The sequence below is a fragment of the Argiope bruennichi genome, chromosome 8, assembly GCF_947563725.1.
Source record: "Argiope bruennichi chromosome 8, qqArgBrue1.1, whole genome shotgun sequence".
In the NCBI taxonomy this organism is placed as follows: domain Eukaryota; kingdom Metazoa; phylum Arthropoda; class Arachnida; order Araneae; family Araneidae; genus Argiope; species Argiope bruennichi.
Window position 1 is genome coordinate 27,939,601 of NC_079158.1, and position 26,813 is coordinate 27,966,413.

Here is a 26,813-nt window from a genome sequence, read left to right on the forward strand (position 1 = left end):
CCGAGTTTTTCATTGATGCTTTCGTCACCAATAGTAGGCTAGCGACTGCAAATTTACTGGTGCCACGGAAGCGACGCATTAGTGTATTCGTTTCCTTTTTTTAAAGCCAAATGTGACGAAATGGAGTGAAATTATTGATTTGCATCTTATCTCACTTTTCTAAGTGGCATTAGGTGTTAAAAAAAAACCCGAAACTGATTTCTAAATTCGATTAGTAAAACTTTTATAAATGATTATGTTATGACTATTTGTAAAAGCGCCTACTATATCCAAATTGGAAACAGTAGTGAAATGACATTCAGAAAGTTTAGGACAGTTTGTTAAGAACTAACGAACTGCAACAAAAATTTGTACATAATGATAAATCAATATGTTGCGTGGAAGTTTCGGAACACTTTTAGCCTTTGAAGTTGCAGAGGGCTTTTAGAATTTCATACTTTTAGAACTGCAAAACACTTAAAAAAAAAAAAAAAAACCCTTATTATTATTGTCTTTCGTTGGGCAAATCCAAATTGAGAGAAAGTACCTTTTAGTCTTTTTTCGATGACTCCTCCCCTCCCCACGCATCACTAGTGAGGATTTGAAAATATAATGCAGATATCAATCCAAAATTTTAAACTTATAACTCTAGGATACAACACTCATTTTATAGCGCTACAAATTTTAGCTTAAATTTAATATATATATATATATATATATATATATATAGAGAGAGAGAGAGAGAGCTACAAATTTTAGCTTAAATTTAATATATCTCAAGATTGACATTTACAAAAAATTATAAACTGTCTTAACTTTCAATCGCTTATTTTTCTAGATTTTGGTTAATAACTTTTTTTTATTTAAATGTGAAAAATCAATATTTCAGTTTTTTTCCCCCCTTCATTTCCATTCTTATTCGGTCTGATAACCTGGCACATGATGAAATGGCATGTTTTGGAAGGCGCAATCCTACAACTTAAAACAATAAACTGTTATGTACATTTTCTATGTCGAGGTACATTCCAACTGGCAATGATTTAAATCAATGTACTCGTAAATGTAACGTAATTAAAAACTTCCAACTTAGGAAGAAAAGACGGTTTTATAACCTGATATTACTTTATATTTGATAATATAGTTTAATGATATACGTGTATATTCATTTATATAAATTTAGTAGTGTTTTGCGCATGCTTCAGGATGCATTTGTTTAATCAAAATAGGAGTGAGAGGGAATTTGAAAGGAGATATTTACATTAACACAAAATTGCACTTGTAACCACAAAATTCCATGCCAAATTTGATATATTTGACTGCCTTTTTGAATTATCGCATTTACATGTTTCTGCAAGTACAAACCGACAGATGGTCAAAGTCTTGTTGGATTTAGTTCCAAATTTAGTAAGTGTTAAATCTAGATATTAAATATGCGTACCCAATTCTATGTATCTGGCTCTTTTCATTTTGTAATTATCGTGTTAAGTTATATTCGAACAGCTTGACAGACTGACATGCTCTGAAGAGATTTATTCGACATTTGATAGAGATTTGAAAATTTGGTGTAAAGATCGTATACCAAATTTCAACCGTATAGGTCAAAACGTTTGTAAGCTATCTTTATCAGACACATAGAGATACAGAAATTTTACAAAAATGTGTTTTTCGAAATGTATATACTTTATTAACAATTTTTCACACGTATACGTCGTATAAATTTGTTTTGTTTGTTTGTTATTTACAAACATGTCAAGAATGTTATGTCATCATCAAGATATGGAAATCTGAGTATAGGTTGGATCACTAAAATATTGATGACTCACTGATGGTTTACTTTGATTAATCTACATTATTTCTTACTTTATTCTTCGTATTTATTATTCCTGCTATTTCAAATAATTCAAAACAAGGTATTTTGAGGCGCAATCAATATTTAACACCTATTATTTATTCATGGGCTGCTGAATTCAATGTTTATATTAAGTTAATCTCAATAACGATGCAAGATTTGATTGAACGACACTGTAATCACTTTATTAACATCTTTATAACTCGTATAAATGTTAAGCATATCCAGACATTAGAAATCACGTATTGTGTTTAGAAAGGTAATGGCATTATTATGCAGAAGACTGGATACTATTAAGGCAAACTGAACGATTAGCTTTTGAACGCATTGCAAATAAGGATACTCTTATGTGGAACATAGAAACATAATGTGACGAGAAGTTTAATCAAATGAGCGCATTATGATAACAATAGCTTGTACGCACATACGTTTGCATAGTTGCGAAATTTCACAATATTTTTGTTAAGACCTATTGGGAGTTCTTTACTTGTGACACAACTAACTGCACATGCTTTTTGGTGGAAAAAGAGTGAAACAGTCAGAAATGTTAACTTGAATCTAAAACAAAAAATTTCTTAACAGTTCAGTATTGTTTTCAAAGATATATGTGTTATGAAAGTTTGTTTCATTGCTGAATTGTAGGAAGCAAATGGTGTTATTTTCTTTAGAAGGCATTTATGTTTTGAAATAGCATTAAATGCGAAAATAATCTCTTCTTTAAAACCGTTAATATTCGCCGCAATAATTTGAAAGTTTGTCAAATTCAGACTTCAGAATTTTCACATATTTAAATCTGTACTAGCAAATATTGATATATGAATGCTAGTTTTCTTGATGCGAATTTAATATTCTTTGCGGCATTGAATAATTATTGCCTTAAATCTATGAACATACGATTGCTTTAGATACTTTACATCTGTATATATACATTTGTAGATTCAATATCTAATTTTCTTTTTCTGACCTAAATTAATACTTATTCAGAAAAATTGTTTGAAATTTTAACTTTGAATCAAATTTTTTGTAGAAAGAATTGAATTTATTTTGCTATTAAAAGCAATGAAGCTTCCGTCAATATTAAAAGTTGCCATCGTCCCTATGAAACATATATTAGAAATTAATCAGAACGCAAAAGGCGAGTTAGAAATTTCTGGAATGGAAGGATGGTTTCTTAACATTCTTTCATCAAACTTAGGATTCAAGTACGATATTGTTAAAACTAATGAATATGGCACTTCATTTGAAAATGGAACTTGGACAGGCATCATGGGAATGTTACAAAAAGACGAAGCTGATTTTGCGCTTTCCGTTTCTATAACCGAAGGCCGCGCATGTGTTGTCCAGTTCAGTGAAACTTATGGAAAAGAAGATGTCACTTTTGCTGTCAGCAAACAAGAAACAACAATTGATGATTTTTGGTTCATACATCCTTTAGACCCTATAACATGGTGCTTAATTTTTGTTTCCCTTATTGCCACATCAGTAATATTATCTTTAATAAACAAGAGTTCTTCTATTCAGATGTTCAGTATCCTATTGGGCACCTTGTTGAAGCAACCATTTACGAACCTGAAGCCTTCGACTTTGTTGATTTCATGGCTTTTGGTGGCAACTATCCTGGCTTTTAGCTATTCGGCCGTTCTTTTATCTCACTTGACTCTACCCCCTAAAGAAAAAGAGATTCGCACTTTCGAAGAACTTGCAGAAGCGGTGCAACTTGGGGATCACCGATGTTACGCTGTGCAAGGCAGTGTAATTGTTAACCTGATGCGTACCTCAAAACAGAAGCACGTACGACTCCTCATGGATATTATTGATAAAAATAAGTGGTTCGTGAATCAACATGAATTTCTTTCTTGGAAAAAAATGGCGAAGAACACTGCCGTGATATACCACAGATCCGGACTTGAAATGCTTACAAGAATGTGGGGTAGTGGTGGATACAAAATTTCAAGCGATGTATTTGTATCTATGGCCTATGCAATTGCTGCGAAGAAGAAATTTTGCTGCATTGATAAATTTAATAAAGTTTTGTCCAGAATTGTGGCTTCTGATATAAGGAAAATATTAAAAACCAAGTCGTTGTTAGCGGTCAGCGAAGCATCGGAGACTTCAAACGAAAATTCAAGCCAACGTCCTATTAAATTTGAAAACATAAAAGGTTTAATAATAGGGAGTTTAATAAGCTATTTGATGGCTTTCATTTTATTAATTGCTGAAGTTATTTACTTTAAAAGAAATCAGAACTGAGTAGAAATTCTTTGTTTCAATTTATAATTTCGAAGAATCAGATATTAGATCTCAAACTGCAAATTAAGTGATCACTTGTTTTTGCTTTAGATAAAATACAATTCGAAACTGAACTTAAAAAAAATTTTTTTTTTTGCTTTTATTATTCTGTTATTATTATTCGCATTTAGTTTGGTTAATTTAAGCAAATCCAATTATATATGTATGCCTTATTCCTATATTATTTGAAAAAAAAATAAGAAAAAAGTTAATGGGAAATATGTAATGCAATGCTATTTTAAAATATTTAGAATTAATGCAATAAAAATGCTTTTGATCCACAGAAATTCTCTTGTTATTCAGCTCTATGGTTATTAGAAACTAGTATACAATCTTTTTTTCTATTTTTGAATAACTAAAGGTGTTTGTCGTTTCTTCCGTCGTTTATTATGTCTCAAATGAGTAATTCAATTTATTTTAATTACATAAAGAAAAATCTATTTTGAAATAAAATAAAATACCTATTCATTTAAAAAAGTCCATCATTTTATAAAAGAAAAATTTATGCTGGCTGTAATTTTTATTTTAATACCAAAGCAGGGGAAAAAAAAGAAAGAAAAAAAACTATTTTTTTTAAAAATTTTTTAAAGGAGACAAATATTTTCATCTATCTATCAGTTGTTGTAGTTATTATCTATTCTCTGTCTTATCGACATGAAAAGCGAATTGTTGGGATCTAAGTTTTCATAAACCTTCGATAAAGCTTTCAACTGAGAGATAACAATAGGGCATTTGTAGTTGCAAATTTAATTGCAGCGCGAGCACCTATGTTTTATTAATTTAGATTTGATTTAATGGAATAAAAATGCCGTCTTAAAAAAAAAAATTGTGAATAAACCATATCCATCAGCACCTGCATTTGGTATACATTATCAAGTTTATAAATCGGTAAGTAACTATCTTTGAACACATACAATTTCTATTTTTTATCTGGCAGAAATGTTTCGACGACGTATATCCATTTTTATTTTGCTGTTTGTTGTTTACAAAATTCTTCATGATGTAATCGAAATTGACATAATCATTTTAAATATTTGTTTATTGAAATGTTTTTGAAACTATTGAACTAACATTTATATTTATTTAAATTAACATTATTTGTTGAAATGTTTGAAAAATAACTTCTGAAATCCAGCTGAATTTCATTTTGATATTTCACTAACTTATGTCCAGTCTATATGAATATAGTATCTATACTAATAATAAAGATGAATGTGTGTTATTTTATAAGCCTGAGTTATTTGAACTAGAGGTACCAAATTTGGCATATATATAAATTGTAGGATAAAAATATGCAATTCGGAGTCTTTTGTTTTTTTTTTGAAATTTTAATTCTTTAAAAGTTAAGCGAAATGTTGGCATTTTTCCCGATAATATTACAGCACAAGTATGAGTTTTATACCGTCTTAAATTTAAAAAAAAAAAAAAAAAAAAAAAAATCCTTTGCTGAATGATTTTAGTTTTTTTCTTCATTTTTTTTTATATATATTTTAAATCAACTTTGTAAAGAAATTTTAAGCCTATTTTATTACAATATATTTTATCATTGAGGTGAAACTCAAAACTGGTGGAACAACTTTCATTTTCGCTTTTTTTTTAACTTGTTTTTGATCATATCTTGATCAACAAAAAGAACGAAGATGAAATATTAGTAGCAACAAGAAAAGTTTCATTTCAACAATGAAATATATTTTTGTAAAATATGGGTTTTTAATAAAATTTTGGGAATTTTGTTGCGCTAGTTTTAACTTCAGAATCCAGCAATGGTGAAAATTTTGAACATTTTTATGTATTGTGGCTCTTCCTTTCTATATTATTGGATATATAAAAATATAAACTTTAAATTATGGGAATACATAATATAATTAAAAGAACGTAATAAACCTTCTTAAATAATATGATTCTATGTTTATGAAAATTTCGAAAATATTTTGTTGAGAAAGTTGCTAGAACATAAATTATTTAATTAAAAATTTTGGCAACCATTAAACCGGTGGACCAATTGTTTACCAAATAATACATGGGAAATTAAATAACTCCCATGTATTATTTATTAATAAATAATGCATCGGAATTATTTAAGTCAATAAGACTACATAAGAATATACTACATAGGATGCAATATTAGCTGATTGTCAGAAGATAGAATAAAATAATTTTCTTCCTAGATGCTTGTAACTTTAATTAACATGATAATTTTTAATTATGTATTTGTAGGAATTAGAATAAATAAATATGCTATTTGTGTGTGTGTGTCTTTCTGAATTTAAAGAAAGCACTGAAGACGATTTAACAAAAGAAATAATTCTATTACAGTCTAACTACTATTTTCTGTCCTTGTTTCCTAAATTCCTTGTTTCAAACGCACGAGGTGGCACCACTGGTATGGAGTCAAAATGTAATTGAATTTATGATTAACTAATAATTATAAGTTCTGGAATATCTTTCAATAGGGAAATTTTCCACTCGCATCACGAAGGTAAATAGAAAATCTACTACAAAATTTCTTCTTAAACAAACAAGAACAATTCCAATTAGATAAAAATATTTTATGACAGTCCATTTTTTTTTTTCTTCAAAAATCGCATTAAGAAAAAGCTAAGATAATATTGCAGACATATCAGAATGTGAAAATAATTTATTTGAAGGAATATCTAGCAAGGATGACGAGAAAAATTTGTCATATGTATTAATAAGGCATACGGTAACATACCACACAAATAAAGATACATCTGATAATTTTAAAAATTAACAGTTTCTTATGAATTGTGAGGATTTTGTCAGGTTTTTGTATTCACTTTGTTTCGAGAACAATATATGCCATTTGCTAGGGGAAAAAAACTCTGCATTAATATTATTAAAATGACTAAAAAGTTAAAAAAATAAGTCTTTATTCTGTATTCAGTTTTTAATTTTACAAGTCTGTATCAAGTGTTACTTCTAAAACATCTTGAGACGCAATTAAATGTACCGAAATTTTGCAAAAAAAGCTCAAGTGAAGCAAAATAGGTATAATTTATCAATTAGAGCATCGTAATTTGCGTATTTTTATGTTAATCTTTAAAAATCATAGATGTAGTTAAAAAAAAATTTACTAAGATAATTTGAGCTTATTTCAATAATAATATTTAAATTTTCTTCAAATGTTTACGCTTGAATAAAAGGTTTTTGTATTATTTTATATTTGTTTATTTCTCCCCTATTTATTTCTTTCCCCTGTTTATTTCTCTAAAATGATTTGCATTACTTTTTGAATGCTGAAGCATGGATCTGTTGCAATTTTGAATTATATTTTGATCCTGAACCTTGATTTCCTTGCATTTTTTAAATAATATTTTAATTAGTGATACCAATTTAATTGACTCAATACAATGGTCTTCTAGAACAGAATTTAGATACAATAAACATGAAAACTAGAAATGTAAATGTTTATGGGGAAAAAAGTTCAAATTTGTTATTCTTTAATATTTTACTGAAACCCAAAATATAAGGCATTATTCATTTCATTATTCATTTTTCTCTTTGTCGACAAAAAAGTATTTCTATATTTATTAAGACAAAAAAAAAAAAAAAAAAAAAGACACAAAGGTTTTTTTTTTGTCTCTAGAATTTATATATATTATTTTCTCTTATATAAATTGCTCGATTAGATGCAAATATTACTAATTATACCACCAATTTTATAAATACTAATAATTAAGCTGATAGTACATTTAAATTGAATGTGTCATGATACATAATTTCTTAAAGATAAAAATACTAAAAGTCTAATTGCTGCATTTGATAAAAATATCTATAAGAAAATGTGGAACAATTTAGTTTTCATATCTAATCTGATTTTTTTTATTAATTGTTTGCTCTATATGTAAAATTCATACATTGTGTCATGTACAATTATTCAGTTTCCAACTTTGATGATGTAATGTTTTGCATTTATAAAAAAGAATTATGATTATTTATAATTATTTCATTTTAAATTTTACTTCTTAATTTTTTTCGATTTTTTTACATTACTTTTTAGCAAATCCACATTTAAAAAAATTTCTAATGAATTAAAATTAAATGATTAGAAAGAAGAAGTGTTATAGTAGATTTTCCTTTATAACCCTTTTCTACATGAAATACAAAGCCGTATTTTTTAAATAATGAAGAATTTATGTTGGCTGATATACTTATTATTAAAGAAAATCCAATTGCCACATTATGGATTATTTTTGTGCGATACTAAAAATCAATATACGACTGTTTGTAAAAAAAGGTACTAGTAGAATATATCTGCTGGCTATTCCCCAAATCATTTATTTAGACATTTCATTATCTTTAAATCATTATATTCAATTCTTAGTAAAAATACAACTAAAGCTCATTAAAAAAGGAGTAAATATCCATGTTATCGCAAAATGCAGTCTTCTAATTCAATTGCTATTGATGCAATAAAATTCTGGGGAGAAGGAATGAGATAATATTCCTATCTATATCTCAGTAAGATATCCGTGCACATGAATACATTTCCTAGATATCGGTATTCTGCAGCGGAAAATCTACCATGTGATTGTTAAAGATGCAAACAGGCTTACGCATGTTAAATAAAGCTTGTATAAATCCGAGTAATTTATAAAAGATATATTTTTTTCTTTTTAATTCGCAATATTTGATGATGTCTCCAAATAACCTTTCAGGTTATGTATTTCAGTGTTTACTAACAGAATAAACCAAGTCTTTTAATTGCTAAAAGTATTTCATTGCATGTGATTGCTGTGAAATTAAATTTCATTAAACATGAAACTATTTTTGTATAATATTTTACAATCTGTAGTTCCACTTTTTCAAGCAAATTTTCCTGATTTTTATAATTATTGGTGAATAACCAAACGATTAAAAATCTATACATATATATAACATTAATGCGCGTAGCACAGAAATCGCACTTATTATTTATTGTCGAATGGCAACAGCCAAAGCATCATACAATCATTTCAGGCAGCTTCATTGAACGTTTTTACAGCTGCACTTAATTTAATTCTTCGCTTAGTAAATTAATGGAACTGCAAAATGTAATTAGAAATTTTTTGGAAGGGGTTCGTTGGGGCTTATACGTCAAAAAGGGGACTCACTTTGTCCAGTACTATTCTGTCAGAGCAAAGAAAATATAACTGAATTCTATAAATAGAAAGTTTAATCGAGCGCAAAAATAGGCCTAATTCTCACCAGATCATTAATTGATGTAACTTGCCTGCTGAAATTGAAACTCATATCCTTCAAAACAATTATTTTTCAAGACTCAAAACAATATTTTTTACGATATTAATTTGAGCTCCGTTTAATTTTCCTCTTAATTTTAATAATATTTTTTAATTTAATTTCAAAACACAATCGTTTTTGAAATGTTATGAAGGAATTCGAGCTCATCCATCAAAAAATTCAGCCTGCTCTTTTGCTGATTACTAACTCCGTAACAGGATTTTCACTTCTCCTTTTATCTCACACATATACATTTTTAAATTGATTCAAAAGAAGTAAATTGATTCAAATGAAAAAGTAAATTGATTCAAATGAATTCATGTTTTTCTGTCGCATCAAACAACAATCCATATTAATGATTTAACAGCCTAACCAGATCAGTAATCTAAGCGAACAAGCTTGTCGCCAAAGGCGAATAGTATAAAAATTCTATAATGACTTATTTGAGTATCATGCAATATGTTATTCATTTTGCGCTGGTATCACTTTTTAACAAAATCCTTCAATCGGTTTTTTAAAAGGTGCTTGAGAAACACATCGAAAATTTCACTTTCAAAACCTATATTTATACTTCCCAAGTCATTTTTTTTTTTCAATAAATTTATCCCAACTTAATAAGACAATGGAAGTTAGTGGTTATTTGTTAAGCAACTTAAGTGGATTGTCATAAAATACAATAGGTACTTAAATTTGAAAAAAAATTATCTTGAAAAAGAGCTACATTTCTCACGCATCTAACAGTGGTTAGATGTCTTATTACAAGATGATTTGCAGGCAAAGTCGCTTGGCATCTTTCTTTTATTTAATGAAGTCATTTTTAAAAACCGATGTTTAGAAATATGTTGGTCTTGATATTACTAAGCTGACTTATAATGATTATATCAAAAGTTGTACTTTTTTGAAAATAAAAACGCACGTGCCCAATTTCACAATTTACAAAATCAGATTTGAAAAAAATTTCAATGCGCATTTTTTTAAAAAGCTCTATTCAAAATTTTACTGAAATAAATGCATACAATTTTCAATTGGTATTTAAAATACATTTCTTTTAGTGTTTAAATTATAATCATGTTATAATTTAGTAAAAATACTTTTTAAAAATATACTTTCATTACAGTTTTTAAAACTAGAAATTTTATTATAGTTTATTATTATTTTTTAATTTTTACTATTATACAAATATTAAGAAGCCTTGTAAATTTTTTATCAAAAGCATAACTAAGTGTTACTCGATTGAATTTAAATTTAATCATATAAATCAATAAACTTATAATTAAGTCTTGCTAATACTAAAATAGTGTTTTGCCATCTAGTACACAAAAGAGTGCACAATTTCAAATTTCTAGCACAATATTTAATGAGTTAAAAAATCAATTATAAAACTGTAACTTTACTTGAAAATCAAAATTAAATTTTTACAGTAAAATTAAATAAAATTGTATGAAAAGGGCACAAGAATTTTGGTATTTTTTTCCATGCTTTTCTTTATACCAAAATTTTTCAATTTTCAGTAACAGAAATTTTATATCTTTTTGTCTCCTTGCTATAATAACATTAGTTCAATTTAAAAAGACTACTGAATATTATGTATATTTAAAATATCATTACAATAGCAAGCATTTTATGAACCTGCTGTCTGAAAAAAAAATCTTCTTAAAAACCGGGATTATCTACTTTTTTTAAGTGACGTGGTTTCTTAATTTACTGATACTGTAACAACTGCGCCATCTGGTGAGAAGTGGTAGATTGATCTGAAGGAAAGATTGCTGGGAGTCGGAGTCGGTTAACTGACGTTCAACATTACAGATGGCGCTTCGTTACGCATGTGCCGTTATTCCAGCAGCATGCTTCTCTCAGATTATGATGTTTAAAACACGTTTTCGATTTCATTAGAATTATTTAATGTATTTTATTTTTAAGAATTTCTGCCCATCAAACTTGCGCTTTATGGTTTTGTAGGAAAAGTAATATCAAACTATGAAGTGTAAACAAAATGTGAGGAAGCAATTTAATTTAGATCCTAATTCAACAGTAAATTTTCAATAATTTTTTTTTTTAATTTCTGAAGATTTTTTTAAGACTTGAAAAAGATACTATGTCAGATCTTTAGCTTACTTTGTCGATTTGATTAGTTTTTTTTGTTTTGTTTTGTTTGTTTATAAAGCAATATCTAAAAAACGCCATTTAATATGTTTCATGAAATTGAAGATTTTTTTTCAAAGTCTTATTAAATAAAATTGAGCCTATAAATGCTGCTAATGAATTGTTATAATTTATGAAATAGTTTTTATGACTTGAAGCACTTTCCACCCTCCAAAGATGTATGTGCTATACCGGAAATTCAATGTAATTATCAAAAATAATAAATTTCCTTTCACTCTAATATTATTTTCAAGTCGCATGAGACAGTTCACGCGTTAATTCTTATTGTAATGCAAAATAGCGCGAAAGCTATGTTGTTCAAGCCAATAAATTATATTATCAGGTTGCTGTATTCCATTCGAAATTAAGAATTTTTGCACTGAGAACAAATCTTTGTTTTCACACACTGCTGTGTTATTTTAGAAAGTTATCGCAGAAAAACATAAAAATATCGCTTAATTTTTCATTAATTAAAATTCTTAAAAATTCGCTCCGATGTGTACTTGGCCACCCTACAAAGTATGCATGTACCAAGTTTGGTATCTGTAGAACAAACATCTGCACGGTACAAAACAACACATACCTAACAAATAACAGACAGACAACAAATGTATTCTAATCTAAACATATAATTATTTTAAATAATAATTTTTATTAAAATTTCCGACTCATAATCACATAAATCAAATACCATATCTCCAATTTGATTTTCAAATTGAGGGTATTTTTGTAGCTAATTATATTTTTTTGCGACTTTTATGTTGCACAAATGGATTTTTTTTGTAGAGTTAAACAATTTTGGCTCATGAAAAAAAAATATTTTATATTATTCAAAAAAAAAAAATTATACTTGCTAATGAAATAAGTCTGTCTTTAAATCCATGTCGTCAAGGGTTCATTTGTTATATTCCATCTTAATCATAAAGAATAATTTATTCAAGTAAATGCCTCGAAATCAATATTCATAATCTATTTTACATTTCTGGAATAATCTTGAGGCTTAAATTCAAGCAAGACTTTATTCGTACATGGAAATCCCATCGCCATGGGCAAAAAATATTTCTTGAGTAAACACCAGAACAAAAAGTGGGAAAGCAAATAAAACGTATTGGGAATTTTTAAATCAAAGTTTCTTCAAAATCTAAGGAAACTTCTGAACTCTGAAAGGCCTTCGTCAAAACTTTTTCAGCGCATTTTTTTACCTATCAAGTTTATATAATAATGAATTAATCACAGAAAAAAATATCTTTCTATACTAAAGCTACTTTTAAGTGCCGTGGATGATACAGCATTTGCATTCTCATTGTGATGCGCACTGACATGAATGCTATAAAATTCAAATGCAAAAGCCATATTATTAAGTATTCAGCTTTATATACTCTTAATGTTTCGAAATTGTAATGTAATTTATGATAATGACTAACTAGATAATTAAGCGCCTTCATTTCGTTTAAAGTTTTTCTTTCAACAATCCACGGACGTGTTAAAATCGCCAGCAACTGCAATTACGCTAATAAAATGAATGTTTAATAATGCCGTAATTTTCTAAATTGTTTTTGCTTACCATTTCTAAAATGGTAATTTGTCTCCCCCCCCCCAAAAAAAAATGGATAATGATAAACACTTGAAATCTCATATGAGCTATCAAACTCAAATGAACACATTAGTTAGTGACAACTACCAGATGTTTACTACGGTACTCATTTTCTTTAATACGCGCTATCTTTTTAAATATATTTTTTCGTACCAAATCTATTAATAATACTTGAAGAATCAATATCATGAATAAAACATAAATAACTTGACGACTATGTAATATAGTGTATATTTGAAAGTAAAAATTAAAGTTTTCACTGTTTCTAAATTCCATTTCATTTATAAATGTTTTATTTTAACCCTTTCTAGGGCCGTGGGAAGTATGCTTCCCACCGAATTTATCAATCTTTGTATGAAATTATGTAGATTGGCATAAATTCTGACAAATTGTTTTAGGAAGACAGAAATTTAAATGCTCAGTTCTTTATCTCAGACAAAATGATGTGCCTTGATTTGTTACTTAATTGTTAATTTACGAAATTAATTAATCAAATTAAATTTATCTAATAAGCTAAATGAATCCCTTTTCTTATTCTAATTTCAAGCCTAAAATTATTTTAACATATGATTAGAAAAAAATGGCCATTTAAAGGGTTAACTGACTAATTTCATGCATGGAATAAGGAAATTTTTCAATGGATTTTTTTCCGATTAATTTTGATACTTTGCTTTGATACTTTCAATAGTACATTATTTTAATATTATCAAAATTTAAATGTAGTATCACTTAACGAATTTTAATAATAATTCAATCGATAAATTTTGTTTAATTCTGGTTTTACATTCTAGCACAATTTTCAGAAAAAAATTGATTTCAAGATTGCAAAATATTTATTATAATGAATCTCTAATTAAAGGGAAAAAATCTAAGAAATAATTAAAATAAAATATAATTGTTTTTATTTATCTATTGTTTAGTATTCTAATAAAACTAGGTTTTCAAAAACTGCTGATATAAATTAATTATACATTTTTATTTAATAATACCTTGATCTCTCATAGTCGCAAAGATGAAATTTTGCAATTGTTCTTTCACTTGCTGATCTATGTGCTAAAAATTTGGAACTATTTTAATTCAAATAATTCTTGGAACTCGTTGACAACACACTATTTTTAATAGCTAATTATTTAGGAAATAAATAATTAGTTAATTAATTCACTTAAATTTTGACTTTATTCTTTTGTAGGTACCTGCTAAAAAATTCGAGAAAAAGAATTCAAATATTCCATAATATAATAATTAGTTTTTAATTAAAATATCAAAAATAAGTAAAATAAATATTCTGCTTTTAATATACTAATACAAATATTCTTTTGAAAATTATTTTTAATCAATTTTTATCTTTCTCTGAATTTTAAAAAGAATTTTAAGAAAAGCAAAACAAATTATCTATTGATTTGTAGTTTCAAAAATAACAGTTTAAAAATACCGATTTTCATATGCCGATGCATTTTATTGAAGGATCCTATGCTATTGGGAAAGAAGTTCGTTTTCAGAGGAAATTTGAATGTTGCATGCAATATTCAATGAATAGAAAGCTCGTTATCTTCGAAATCTTCAAAATGTTGCTTAGCAACACTAAGTCAATGACCGGATTGGCATGTAATAAAGGAAAATATATGGCATCATTTTAATATTTAGAGCATTTGACACTTCAGAAAATAAAGTATTAATGAGGTATCCGAAACACATTAGTATTTATAGGAGGATGATTAAAATATAATATATACTATATTTTACAAATACCAAGAAAAAGTTGTACTCATTTTTACATCAGCATCCACTCCATTTTTTATTAATATTTGCTAACTACAGATACCTTTATAAGGAAGACTAAATTAACTAAACATTTGTTTTCTAGCTAAATTCTGTATATTTGCAGCTTAGAACTAAAATCGAAGTATAAAGGTGTTTTATTCCAAAAAAAATATCCCTTACACTGAAGCCAAATAATTAGAATGGAATCAACTAGTTTTATTTTCATTCGTACAGGTTCCAATTTTAAAAGTCTCCGTATGTAGGAAATTATATTCAATTCATAATTCAGTCACCATATAAGGAAATCATAACAATTAACCTACATAGACATCGAAGATTTCCAAAAAAGATCAGATAAATTCCGTTAAAATCTTATTTTCATCTTTGAGTGCATTAAAAACCGATCAAAGATTACATTCCTTATGTCCAAAGTTTTAGAAAAGAGAAAATAAATGAATTCTTAAAAAAAAATAAATTAAAGTACACATTTAAGAAATAATAAAAGAAAGAAATTAAGAAAAATTAAATATCAAATATGATTTCCTGGAAGAAAAACTATTTCTTAGAATAACGATAGTACCTATGTGTCTCATTAATTTTACGATAGAATAAATGGGTGTACAGCTTTCAAATGTGTGAATTCTAAAATGTTAAAAACAAATGACATAAAAGTAAAAGTAAATTACTTTGTTTTACTATAAAGCTAAAATTTTATATGCAATGCATTCTAATATCTAATAGCACAAGAAGGAAAAAAATTAGACAATATCCGATCAACTTACAGATTCAAATTGCATTGTATTTCTTTAAGGTGCGTTTATATTGTTTGGCATCATTGTTCGAACGTTTAAAGTCAGCCATTTTACGACATGCATACCGAAATATCTATGCATTCTGGCCATGCTTTTATTATTTCTTTATAATCATACTATTATAAACAATTACTGATTTTCATTTTTAGATGAGATTGAAAATATTTTTGTTGAAGAACTGTTTTTCCAAGACTTCTATTGAAAAACCGAATTTCAATTCACCGAGCTTATATTTCATATAACATTATATATATATATATATATATATATATATATATATATATATATATATATATATATATATATATATATATGAATGAATGAATAATCAAATCAATATGATCTTTTGTCTCATTGAAAATATTGAATTTTTGTAAGGAAAATAGTTTTTTTTAACTCTTCTACGATATTATATTAAGTTATGTAATGAAGAACCTGTTAAATTTGAAAATTTTGCTATACTAATTAAATAGTAAATTAAAATTATAACTGGTAAACAATTTTTCTCCTTTCAGGAATTTAAATCATGATGGAATTTCGTCTTATTGCTCCAGATATTCTGGAAAACATCAACATAACCATTTGGGACAACTCCACACAGAAAGAAATCGCAAGACTTGTGAACAACAATAAGCAGGCATTCTTTCTCATTGGAATGACTTTCATAGCCGGTTTGTTGCTTGGATTCTTTATCCACGCTGTTTATGTGTGTATCATTAAAAGAGTTCTCATAGAGCTGGGCGATGATTTGTCTTTGAGCGATGGAGTCGTTAATTTATCTTTCATTGGTGATGATTCTCGACCACCTCATAATGATCACCCACCTGATTATGCTTCAGTGATGTCTGGTGATACACCGTCTGAGAATCAAGGACTGTTTGGTTTCTTGAAAAAGATCTTTAAAAGAAGATCTTCCACTGACTCTGAAGACAGTATTGTAGAGGAGCCACCACCGAGTTACTCATCAGTGATTGAAAACTTAGAAAGAGATCTTAGCAGCAGATAGCAAAATAAACTGGAACTTTTAAACAAATCAGAACATTGCATGAGCGTTTCAGTTAGCTTTTTCGGTTTTACTATCAGTGACTCTCTGTGGGAAAAAAAATTGGAATTTTTTTTTTTTATCCAGAGGTTTTTTGACAGAAGTTTCTCGACAAAAATAAATTCCGATTTATAAATTTAGTTTCCTGGATTGATTTGCACGAAGAAAACTTTATTTATTGTGTTAAGTCAACATCCTGTGAATATTTTTTTAATGTTTTGAAAATAAGTGAACTCATTAAAATATTATTTATTTATATAAAGTCAACATTTATCAGTAACGTTTTCTGCCTTTTCAATTTTCGAAATTTTTCGTTACCTCAAAGCTTCTATTATTTTGAATTTATCTTGGGCCATTAAAAAACTGAATTTTATCGAATTTTTTTAAAGAATCTCTCATACATAAATAATTTAGCCAATATAATTTAATTTAATCAAGATTTATTAGGATGGAAAATTTCAAAATTTTAGGCATAATATCGATTGTGTTTACAGCAAAAATCTTTATTTCATTAAAACAATATATTGAACCTAATATTGAAACCAAAGAAGAAATTTAGATTTAAATTTAGAAGATGAAGAAAATTAATTATTCTACATAAAATCACATTTTCTGTTTCATTATCAGAAGGCTGTGTTACAAGAATCAGATAATTTTTCACATATTGATGTTATTTTAAAATTTTTATAAATCAATATTGCATGTTTTGAAATATTAATGAATGGAAGATGATAATAAAATGGCAGACGTTTTTAAATTCAAACCGATGCTGGTATGTCAAAGCTTAAACTAATTGATGATTTATTTTCAATTTCATTTAGAGAAGAAACTACAAAGTAAGTATAAGGGATATTTGCTTTATTTTTCTTATATTTTAATATTATTTAATATAAAATAAGCTGCATTTTTTTCATATCTAAGCCATAATAATAAAGTGCAAAATTCTATAAATTAGCAGATTCTAATTCTACCATGATCAAGATGAATTTTGATGGTATCTTGATTTAGTTATGAAATTTATTAATACTGCCACATTAAAAAATAATACAACTACATTATCTTGAAAATAATCCATTGCATATGTGCCAAAATTTAATAAAAGATGACTGTTTAAATAAATAAAAAGATAAGAGAGCAGAAACTTTTGAAAATTCCAGAAGCTACACTCGCTTTATTTATTTTAGCTGTGTTACTTTTTAAAATACATATTTGAAACGAAATTGCGAATAAATTATTTTTATTTTACCCAGTAAAATAAATCCAATTATTTTCTAAAATTGTATATTTTTTTGTGACAATATTTAACGCAATCCTAATGATCACCATTAAATGAAAACTGAATGAGAGTGAACATCGAAATGAATTGCTGGAAATTATTATTTCTGCAAATTAGCATCGATCAATTAGTGTTAGAAACAATCCAGATTATTTATTTCCAATTTTGTATTTCCTATTAATGAAAATAACACATTTGATTTTAGGAATGCACTTATCAGAGGAACTTAATACCTTTTGTAAGAAACTATTTTTTTTTATCATATTCTAATCGTTTTACTACTAGTACACATTTTAAAAATAAAATATATAAACATGTTCGGTACCAGGAATAACATCCATATTTCTGTTTATTTTTCTAATTAGATGCCACCGCTTCGAATACAATGACGTGTGACTCGTGCATCAAATCATGGATTTTTTTTTAATTTTACATCAACAATCAAATAAAAATACTAAATAGTTTAAAATAAAAAAAAAATACTTAAACACACTTTGAAATCTTAAAGGCATCTATATTATTAACGGAATGAAAATAATTACAAATGTCTCAAAATATGTCATCTAATTAGGAAGTTAAGCAAATTTTTAGAAATTTGAAGAAATTAGAATTTGGTGAAAAGATCATAATTAGATAGGTGTGACTAATTAGATAGTGAATAAGAATCATAGGTGTGGTAATCATTGTGTTTAAATAAAAGTAGGTCTTGTAGCCTGTACTTAAATGTTGATTTAACCATACATCATTCTATTTGCAAATATTGAAAACGTAGCCTTTACTTGAATGTTGATTTAACCATACATCATTCTATTTGCAAATATTGAAAACGTAACCTTTACTTGAATGTTGATTTAACCATACATCATTCTATTTGCAAATATTGAAAACGTAGCCTTTACTTGAAATGTTGATTTAACCATACATCATTCTATTTGCAAATATAGAAAACGTAGCCTTTACTTGAAATGTTGATTTAACCATACATCATTCTATTTGCAAATATTGAAAACATCATGCTTCAAATAAAGGATCTCCTAATGATTTCATCAATTCCTTAACGATTCTGTTACAATTATCAACCAGTTTCTGCACCTTTTTTCAATAGAATTGTACAAGTAAATTTATGAAAGGTAGTTTGGGTTTATTCTATCGACATTACATTATACTACACCACTTACATCACTATTTTTAGAGCCCAAAGTCTCTCTACTGATTTGATTGGATGGAAGTGAATGTTATAATTTAAATAAAATGACGTAATAAAGAAAAATACTCATGGAAGATATATATACAACTAAAAACAGAAAATGAAACAATAATAAAAAATAGCAAAGAGGTAAAACTATATCATAGATAATCAGAAAAGAAACACGGGAGAATTTTGCTAAATGTGAAAGTCAATTAAAAGAAGTCGTATTCATCAGTGCTCTTATAAAGAACATTACTTTCTTCCATGAAACGCATTATAAGCTGAAATCTAATTTCTGATAAATTATTTTTGATGATGTTTCTAAGCCATTTTATTTTCTATTCTAGGAGTTAGAAGTGTAAGACATTGTTCGCAGACATTTTGTTATATAAAGCATTTGATAACCTTTTCACTTTCCTGTATACGCAATATAGAGAAAATATAGTTATCATCAAAAAGTTCGAACTGGGGATTTTGACAGATCCAGACCTCTCTTAATATAAAAAAATATTTTTGAAGAATGTCTGTCTGTCTGTCTGTCTGTCTGTGACAAAGATACCTCAAAAACGCTTTGAGCTAGATGATTGAATTTTGGTATACGATCTTTACACTAAATTTGAAGATTTCTATCAAATTTTGAGTAAAATCTGTTTAGAGAAAGTGTCAGACTGGATGTTCGTATATAAGTTAATGTGATAGTACAAAGTGAAGAAAGCTAGGCTGATAAAATTTGGTACACATATTGAACATCTATAATATAGATACATGCCAAATTTGGAGTCAAATCCAACTACAGTGATTAACGACAACGGTTAACCGCCTGTCGTTCTGTACTTTCAGAAAACATATAAATGCCACAATTCAGAAACGCATTGACTTAAATATATCAAATTTAGTACTGAATTTTGTGACTACAATAGTATTTTTTGCGGAATTTTTGTTTCAAATGAAAAATGTGTCTAAAACACAAATTCAGTTTTCTGATAATATTAACTGCAGGCCAGAGATTAATCGACAAATAACTCGCCTTGGATGACATAATAGATTCAATAAAAATGCTAAATTCACTCCAAATGTAATTCTACGCCAATCCCATGCAAGGCGTTCTCTGGCATGACAAGTTTATTAGAGAGTATGCGAGAAAGTTTTGGGGAGACCATTACTGGAATTTCAATCGTTTGTTCTGAAATTGAAACGAAGGCATCGTATCTGGAAATGAATGCAATTTCTTCTCTACTCCAACTGTTTGGCTTGTTTGAGACTTTGCGTAATATTTCATATGTGCTTTTGCCGGTTTTTCCTTTATTCTACTGCTATATCTAAATGTTTAAAGTAGCTGTCCTAATTTGTGATTTCAAGTAGGAAAATGGCCAGGAAGAGAGAAAAGGATGTCTATCACTATGGCTTGTTTTACTAATTAGTCTACGTAATCGTTTTCCCAAGTGTTCGGTGTATCTACCGCTCTATTGATAGTATCTAATCTAAACGGTGCTTTCAACTGCCATTGAGTTGTTTATGTTGGCTTGATTCTCCATTTATCCTAAATTTTCGTTTTGGACATATTTCTGGGGTTTGGTAAATTAAAAGTACTAATTCTTCATTTGTTGTCCATGCATATTTATAGATACTACCAATTCAGCTGAAGGCTGCATCATGTTAGTTTATTATAAAAATTAAAACTAGTATTATTTTCTAACCTACAACGTCTACAAAGACGATGTATTTCGTCAAAAAATTCGAATTCGAGATTTTGATAAATCCAGAATGTTTCAAAACTTCATGTCCGTGAACATGATAACGCAAATGCTTTGAATTGCAACTTTCGCATGCTTCTAAACGCGGCAACTCGAAGATGCGACGAATTAAATAAATAAATGAAATTCGGTTAGTGTTCTTGTTACTAAAATTGGTACTACTAAAATTTGGTGCTAAATTACATGCTAAAATTTAATGTGAATTTAAAAAAAATTAAGGGGGGTTTCAAATTTTAAATTTAGTTTTCTTAACTGCACTAAGAAGTACAAAACTGTCATTTGCAGACTCATATCTAAAAATAAAAATCTGAGCACTTATGGCTTTCAAATCTTGGCCTAATAACCAGATTTTTGCGGGGGGGGGTATAACTTCTTTCATTAGAAAATATTACAAAGTTTCTGCAGACTGTTCCCACATATATTTAAATATATCAAAGGTAGGCTTAATACATTTTTTGAATGATCTTTTATTCATTAGTCTCATATGCCAATATCATCCAACTGATAGAAATGTACATTTTTCAACAAATAATTCATAGGATAGTTAATATATTCTCTTGACGCTAATAAACATAAATTAATAATAAACATAACTCATGATGATAATAAACATAACTCATTTAAAAAACTCAGAACTGCAAACCAAAAACAGTAAACCTTTTGGTTTACAGAATTCTAAGTTTCAAAAAGGACATAAAAGATAAAGGATAATTAAATCAAATTTATAATATGTTGAAGAAAATGCATTGCACAGTTTTCTGAATTTTATTATCTGTTCTGATTTTTAATGTAAAATATTTCATATAAAATTGTAATCTATTCTCATTTTATTTGAAGGCTTAAATTTGATAATTAAAGAATTTTTTTCATTTCATTTTTATCTTTAATAAAGAAAATTCTTTGATTTGGTTTGATTGGTTTCACTTCTTAAGCACGTGATTAAAAATGAAAAAAAAATATTCTATAAAGTTGGATTATTAGAAATTTGGGGCAAGAACATGAAATGAGAAAATGACATTCTTTTTAAATCATGAAACTTAAAAAGAATATATATATATATATATATATATATATATATATATATATTAATAAAAAAATTTAAATAATATTTTTTAAGAGCTCAATTAATTGTACAATAAAAAATTATGAAGTTCACTTAAAAGTATGCGTTTCTCATTAAAGGTTACTTTATTTTTTGAAAATTATTATTACAATAATATAAAGTTTTAAATTAGCAATAACACGCTGTCCTTTACCGGATATCCCATAAATGATTGATAAATTCTGAAAATCAATGAAAAAAAAAAAAAAAAAGAAAAAGGAATGAGATAGAAATGTATCGGTTGAGGCCTTGTGCGTGGGATATCAGGAAATTTTATCCACCAAAATGCACATTTAGTAAACATTGTCACCAACAGAGGGCGCAACATGCGATCTACAATAGCTATTGTTAAAACGAAGTACTTGAGATCGTCATTCTGTACTTCGTCGTCAAACTGATGTGCATGTTGTTCAGATAGCAAGTTCGATATGCCAAAATGGGTTTTTTTCTCCTTAGGAAAGCAGATATTTCTTATTTTGGAGTTACACTACTTGGAGCACAGTTTTATTCAAAAGAAGCACAATTTTCAAAAGTCAGACAATGTGATAAAATTTCTATTCCATGAATTCAAATGTATCGGAAATGTGGGTTGTCAACGCGTTTCAGTTCCAGAGTCCAATGCTTAAGCGATAGCTCCGGATTTCCTTTCGCCGTGTTGCATTTCATTCTGGACTCCAAAGAATAACCACGCGCCGTTTCATGTGCAGCAGTCTTGAAATATTCCCATTCAAGATCCTGACGATAATCCTTGAGGCCAATTGTCCTTAATGCACGCCATAATTTCGCGAAGTTACGCTGCAGCTTGTGGATAATTTCAAAAACGATGTTAGCGACATATGGTCCTCGGACGAAGCATATTTTCTCCTCAATGACATGCTATGTCAATAAGCAGAGCTCTCAAATTTGGAGGACCAAACATCCTTATACTGCTGAATCCTCAGCCCTCTATTCCCTAAAAGAAATGGTCTCGGCTGCGATTTCCTCTAAGGAATAATTGACCCATTCTTTTTGAGAGCAACTGATAAATGTTGCATGAAACCTTGGGATTGTGGAAAAATTTCTGAATTTGTGGCGATTCTTACAGCTATGGAGGACCATTCGTTATGGATGGTGGTGCTGGTCCACAACGAATGCCTGCAGTATTTGGTTTCTTTAACGAACATTTTAATGATTGTGTAAATGTCTCGGATTTCGAAATGCATACAGAAAGTGACATAGCATGGTCTCCTTATTCGTCACACTTGACGCCTTGTGATTTTTTTTTAAGTACTAAAAGTACTAAGTACTATTAGTACTATTAAGTACTAATATCGCCCAACTCCACTAACAACTGCGAAAAGGAATCAACACATTTGTCCTGCATGTGAGACAACACAAACTGGACATGGTTGCACGGATATTAGAAAATTTTTGCATCAGACTGCGTCATTTTGTTACAAAGGGGGTCAAAAATTAAACATGGGTGCTTAATTTTTTGCAACAATCCGTATAACATTTTAACACATGTTATTAATTTTTATCTATTTTGCAGCGCCACCAGTCGGTGGCAATGTTAACTCAATTTGTAATCTGGCGGGATATATTCCCTAATTTCCAGGCGTAAGGTCAAAAACAATGCATTTCTATCGCAGTTTTTTAAAATTGATTTTCAAAATCAATCAGCCATTTTTTGGAATACCCGGTAAATTCATACAAAAGAATAAAGATACTTTTTTCTTACTTAGACATATTATATATAAGCATATTAAAAAGTTTTGAAATAAAATCCTATTCGTTTGATATAATGATTATGAGTTAAAAAAAGGAGAAAAATATCGAGTTAAAAAAATATGAAAATTAGCGGAATATATTAAATAAATCATTTGACTTTATCGAAACGTGACAAATACTTCATGTCTTATCTAAAATTATATCTAATTGCTACATTATTTTTTAAAAAAATTCTCATTTGTCATCTGTGATCATGCGGTGTGTCAATGTGATGCTATGAATATTTACATTGATTATATTTTGAGTAGGAAACATGCATTAGCATTTACAGTAATAGATTTTGGTTGTTGTAATGAAAAAGATTAAACTCGTCGGTGACCGGATACGATTTACAAATTTTCACTAAACAGCAAAGATTTATTTAAAATGCAAAAATTCGAATGGAAATTTCAAAGCTTACTTCTTACTTCAAAAGCTTTTTTTTTTTTTTTTTGGTGTATGAATATTTGCTCAATACTTATAAAAATTAAATAATGAATAAAATGAGTAAAAATTTACTAAGTATATTGAAAATTCGATATTAATGACATTAAAAATTCAACGTTTCTCTCTCTCTTTTTTTTTCCTTTGAAGTTCATTAAAAGCATATGGGTCAATGTTTAACATTTTGAGAAAAAAAAACTAATTAAATAAAAATAAAGGGATAGTTATTTTTACAATATCTTGCCGGAAAATTATATTCCAACAATAATAAATTTCAATAAAATTTACAGGCAAGATTTTGTAAAAATGATCAGTTTTATGAAAGTCCAAAAAGTATGTGTTTTAGTATTTTTTAATGCATATTATTATCTTTATAACTGAAGCTAAAATATGAGTGTCTGTATTTTCTTTAATTCACCTATTAAAGCAAATTAATTGATTTTCTTAAACAGCATTCTTCTAAAACTATTTAAAAATTATACATTAAAAACTGAAATTTCTTCGATTAATTTCACAAATACGAATTATTATAATGTAAGCTGAAAAGAATATTAAATATATTAGAAAATGCTTAAAAGCTAAAAAAGGCGAATTAACTTGAAATTTTTATGTAGAATTAAATTTTATGTAGATTTTACGTAGAATTACTAGAAATAATGTAGAAATTTTATGTAGAATTACTGATTCATCTTTGAATAATGATTTTTCTAAAACTGACAAATTGATTCATTTTTGAATCTTGAACGTTATGAAATTGATACATTGATTCATCATTGAATTTTGCCCTTACTAAAATTAGATTTATCTTTCTAATAATAAACTCTTTCAAAAATTATATCTTTTTCCCCCTTTAAGATATTGATTGCATACTGTTATCCAATTTGCACTAACAGGGGGAAATGTCACGAGATCTAGAAATTTATATGATGCTGTTGAGTACCATTTATCATTTTAGTACGTGTCACGTGAGAATAGAAGATTCGGATATTTAAAGATTAGATAAATTATTATCGCAGTGTAGCAATGCCATCTTCATATCAAAGGTTGTGATATGCCATTTGATGTATAGTCATATCTAAGGAAATTTAGGGCAGGCTCATCTGCGTTAAAGATTGATGTCTATTTTTTGGATAATAAAGATAAACCAATTTTTTTCAGGAGGAATGTAATCTCTATTAAATTTAAAGATTAAAAAAGAAAAACAAAGGATTCTGTGAAACTTGAACACACATCATATAAAGAAGAGGTATTTTATTGCTAATTTTTACATACATTTGAATATATTACTAATAAAAGAAAAAAAAAGGTTTTTGCTTGCAAATTTAAATGAATCACAAGATACGTAGCATCTCTTGAGATCATTAAAGGTCAAATAGATTCTAATAGAGCAGAAAAAGATAATTTTTACTAAGAAAATACTTTATATCGATTTCCCCCACTTATGGTTGTTTACACAAAACCCTGTGCCATTTGAAAAGTCGCAATAAATCAAAGTAAATTTTTAAAAGCTTGACTCCTTAACGCCTAAAGGCCGCCAAGTGCTGATACAAATACTTACTTTTCTTATTAAATATTTTCTTGAATATTTTTGTTTCGAATATTTACATATTTGTGTTATTGTTACGAGTATTATCAAATCTCTTGAACGTTTAAAAAGTATTCTTTTACATTTCGAAGTCATTTCTGAGGTATATGTGAGTTATTAGCATTCATTCATTCATTCAATATTCAAGAGAATCAACTCAACCCTCTCCTTTTATATATTCATTGGTTCATTCGGAAAGAAACAATTCTTGAAAGAAATCCAATGCAATAAGAAAATTTGCAATATAGCTGGGATTATAATGTTTCACGAAAGAAGAGAGACTAAATTTTAAAATGCTTTGCTTGTTGGTATCATAATAACTTTGATAGGAGGAAATTTTTTTTATCGAATTTGCCACACTGAATCCTTGACTTTGTAAGTAGAGGCATGAAAAGCTTGGTTATTTGGTAGAATTTTTAAAGAAATATATATAGGGAAAATTACCCACTAATTTAATACTATGATACATTTTCTTAAAAATATTAGATATTTTTTTGATCTAGAGCCTTCTCGTATGCTCCGGGAAGAGAAATACTGGTAAATAATTAGTAATTGTTTCATTATCAATTCATTCGTTTGCATATCTAACAACAATTAAAGATTCTGGAAGTTAAGGTTTCATGAGATATTGCTATTGCGATCACTTATGGTTTCAAATTTATTTCTTTATCGTTATATTTAATTTTCTGTAGCATTCATTATAAATTTTTGTGTCTGCATTATTTCTACTTGTCGTTTTATGGATAATATTTCGTTTCCATCCTAATCTAATCAATGTCTTGTTTATCCCCAAATTAACATATTTTTAATTGTACGATTTTCTACAAAAATGTTTGAATCAGCATCTTTTAAGTTGTTGATTGTATCGAAAAAATGTTTAATATATCATATGTTTGCTTTGTCCTATAAAACCATTTTGTGAATGTAAAAATAGGCAAACAATCACATTTGATTATCATTACATCGAATAATGTAAAATTTAACAACCTTCTTTTGAGCTTGGAT

At 27.7% G+C, this 26,813-nt stretch overlaps 2 protein-coding genes across 2 annotated transcripts; both read left to right on the plus strand.

Annotated features, from left to right (window-relative positions):
- Window positions 1-2,887: 2,887 nt before the first annotated feature.
- On the plus strand, window positions 2,888-4,078 carry LOC129980602 (glutamate receptor 2-like). The gene has a single exon (XM_056090984.1). The coding sequence runs from the start codon at window positions 2,888-2,890 to the stop codon at window positions 4,076-4,078; it is 1,191 nt and encodes a 396-aa protein (XP_055946959.1).
- Window positions 4,079-4,815: 737 nt separating this feature from the next.
- On the plus strand, window positions 4,816-16,984 carry LOC129981602 (uncharacterized). The gene is made up of 2 exons (XM_056092511.1): window positions 4,816-5,005; window positions 16,183-16,984. The coding sequence occupies exon 2, from the start codon at window positions 16,194-16,196 to the stop codon at window positions 16,671-16,673; it is 480 nt and encodes a 159-aa protein (XP_055948486.1). The 5' UTR covers window positions 4,816-5,005; window positions 16,183-16,193; the 3' UTR covers window positions 16,674-16,984.
- The last annotated feature ends 9,829 nt before the right edge of the window (window positions 16,985-26,813 follow it).

Bases quoted from the DNA above. Each gene is read 5' to 3' on its own strand.
- LOC129980602 (XM_056090984.1), top strand. From the start codon at position 2,888: ATGAAGCTTCCGTCAATATTAAAAGTTGCCATCGTCCCTATGAAACAT.
- LOC129981602 (XM_056092511.1), top strand. From the start codon at position 16,194: ATGATGGAATTTCGTCTTATTGCTCCAGATATTCTGGAAAACATCAAC.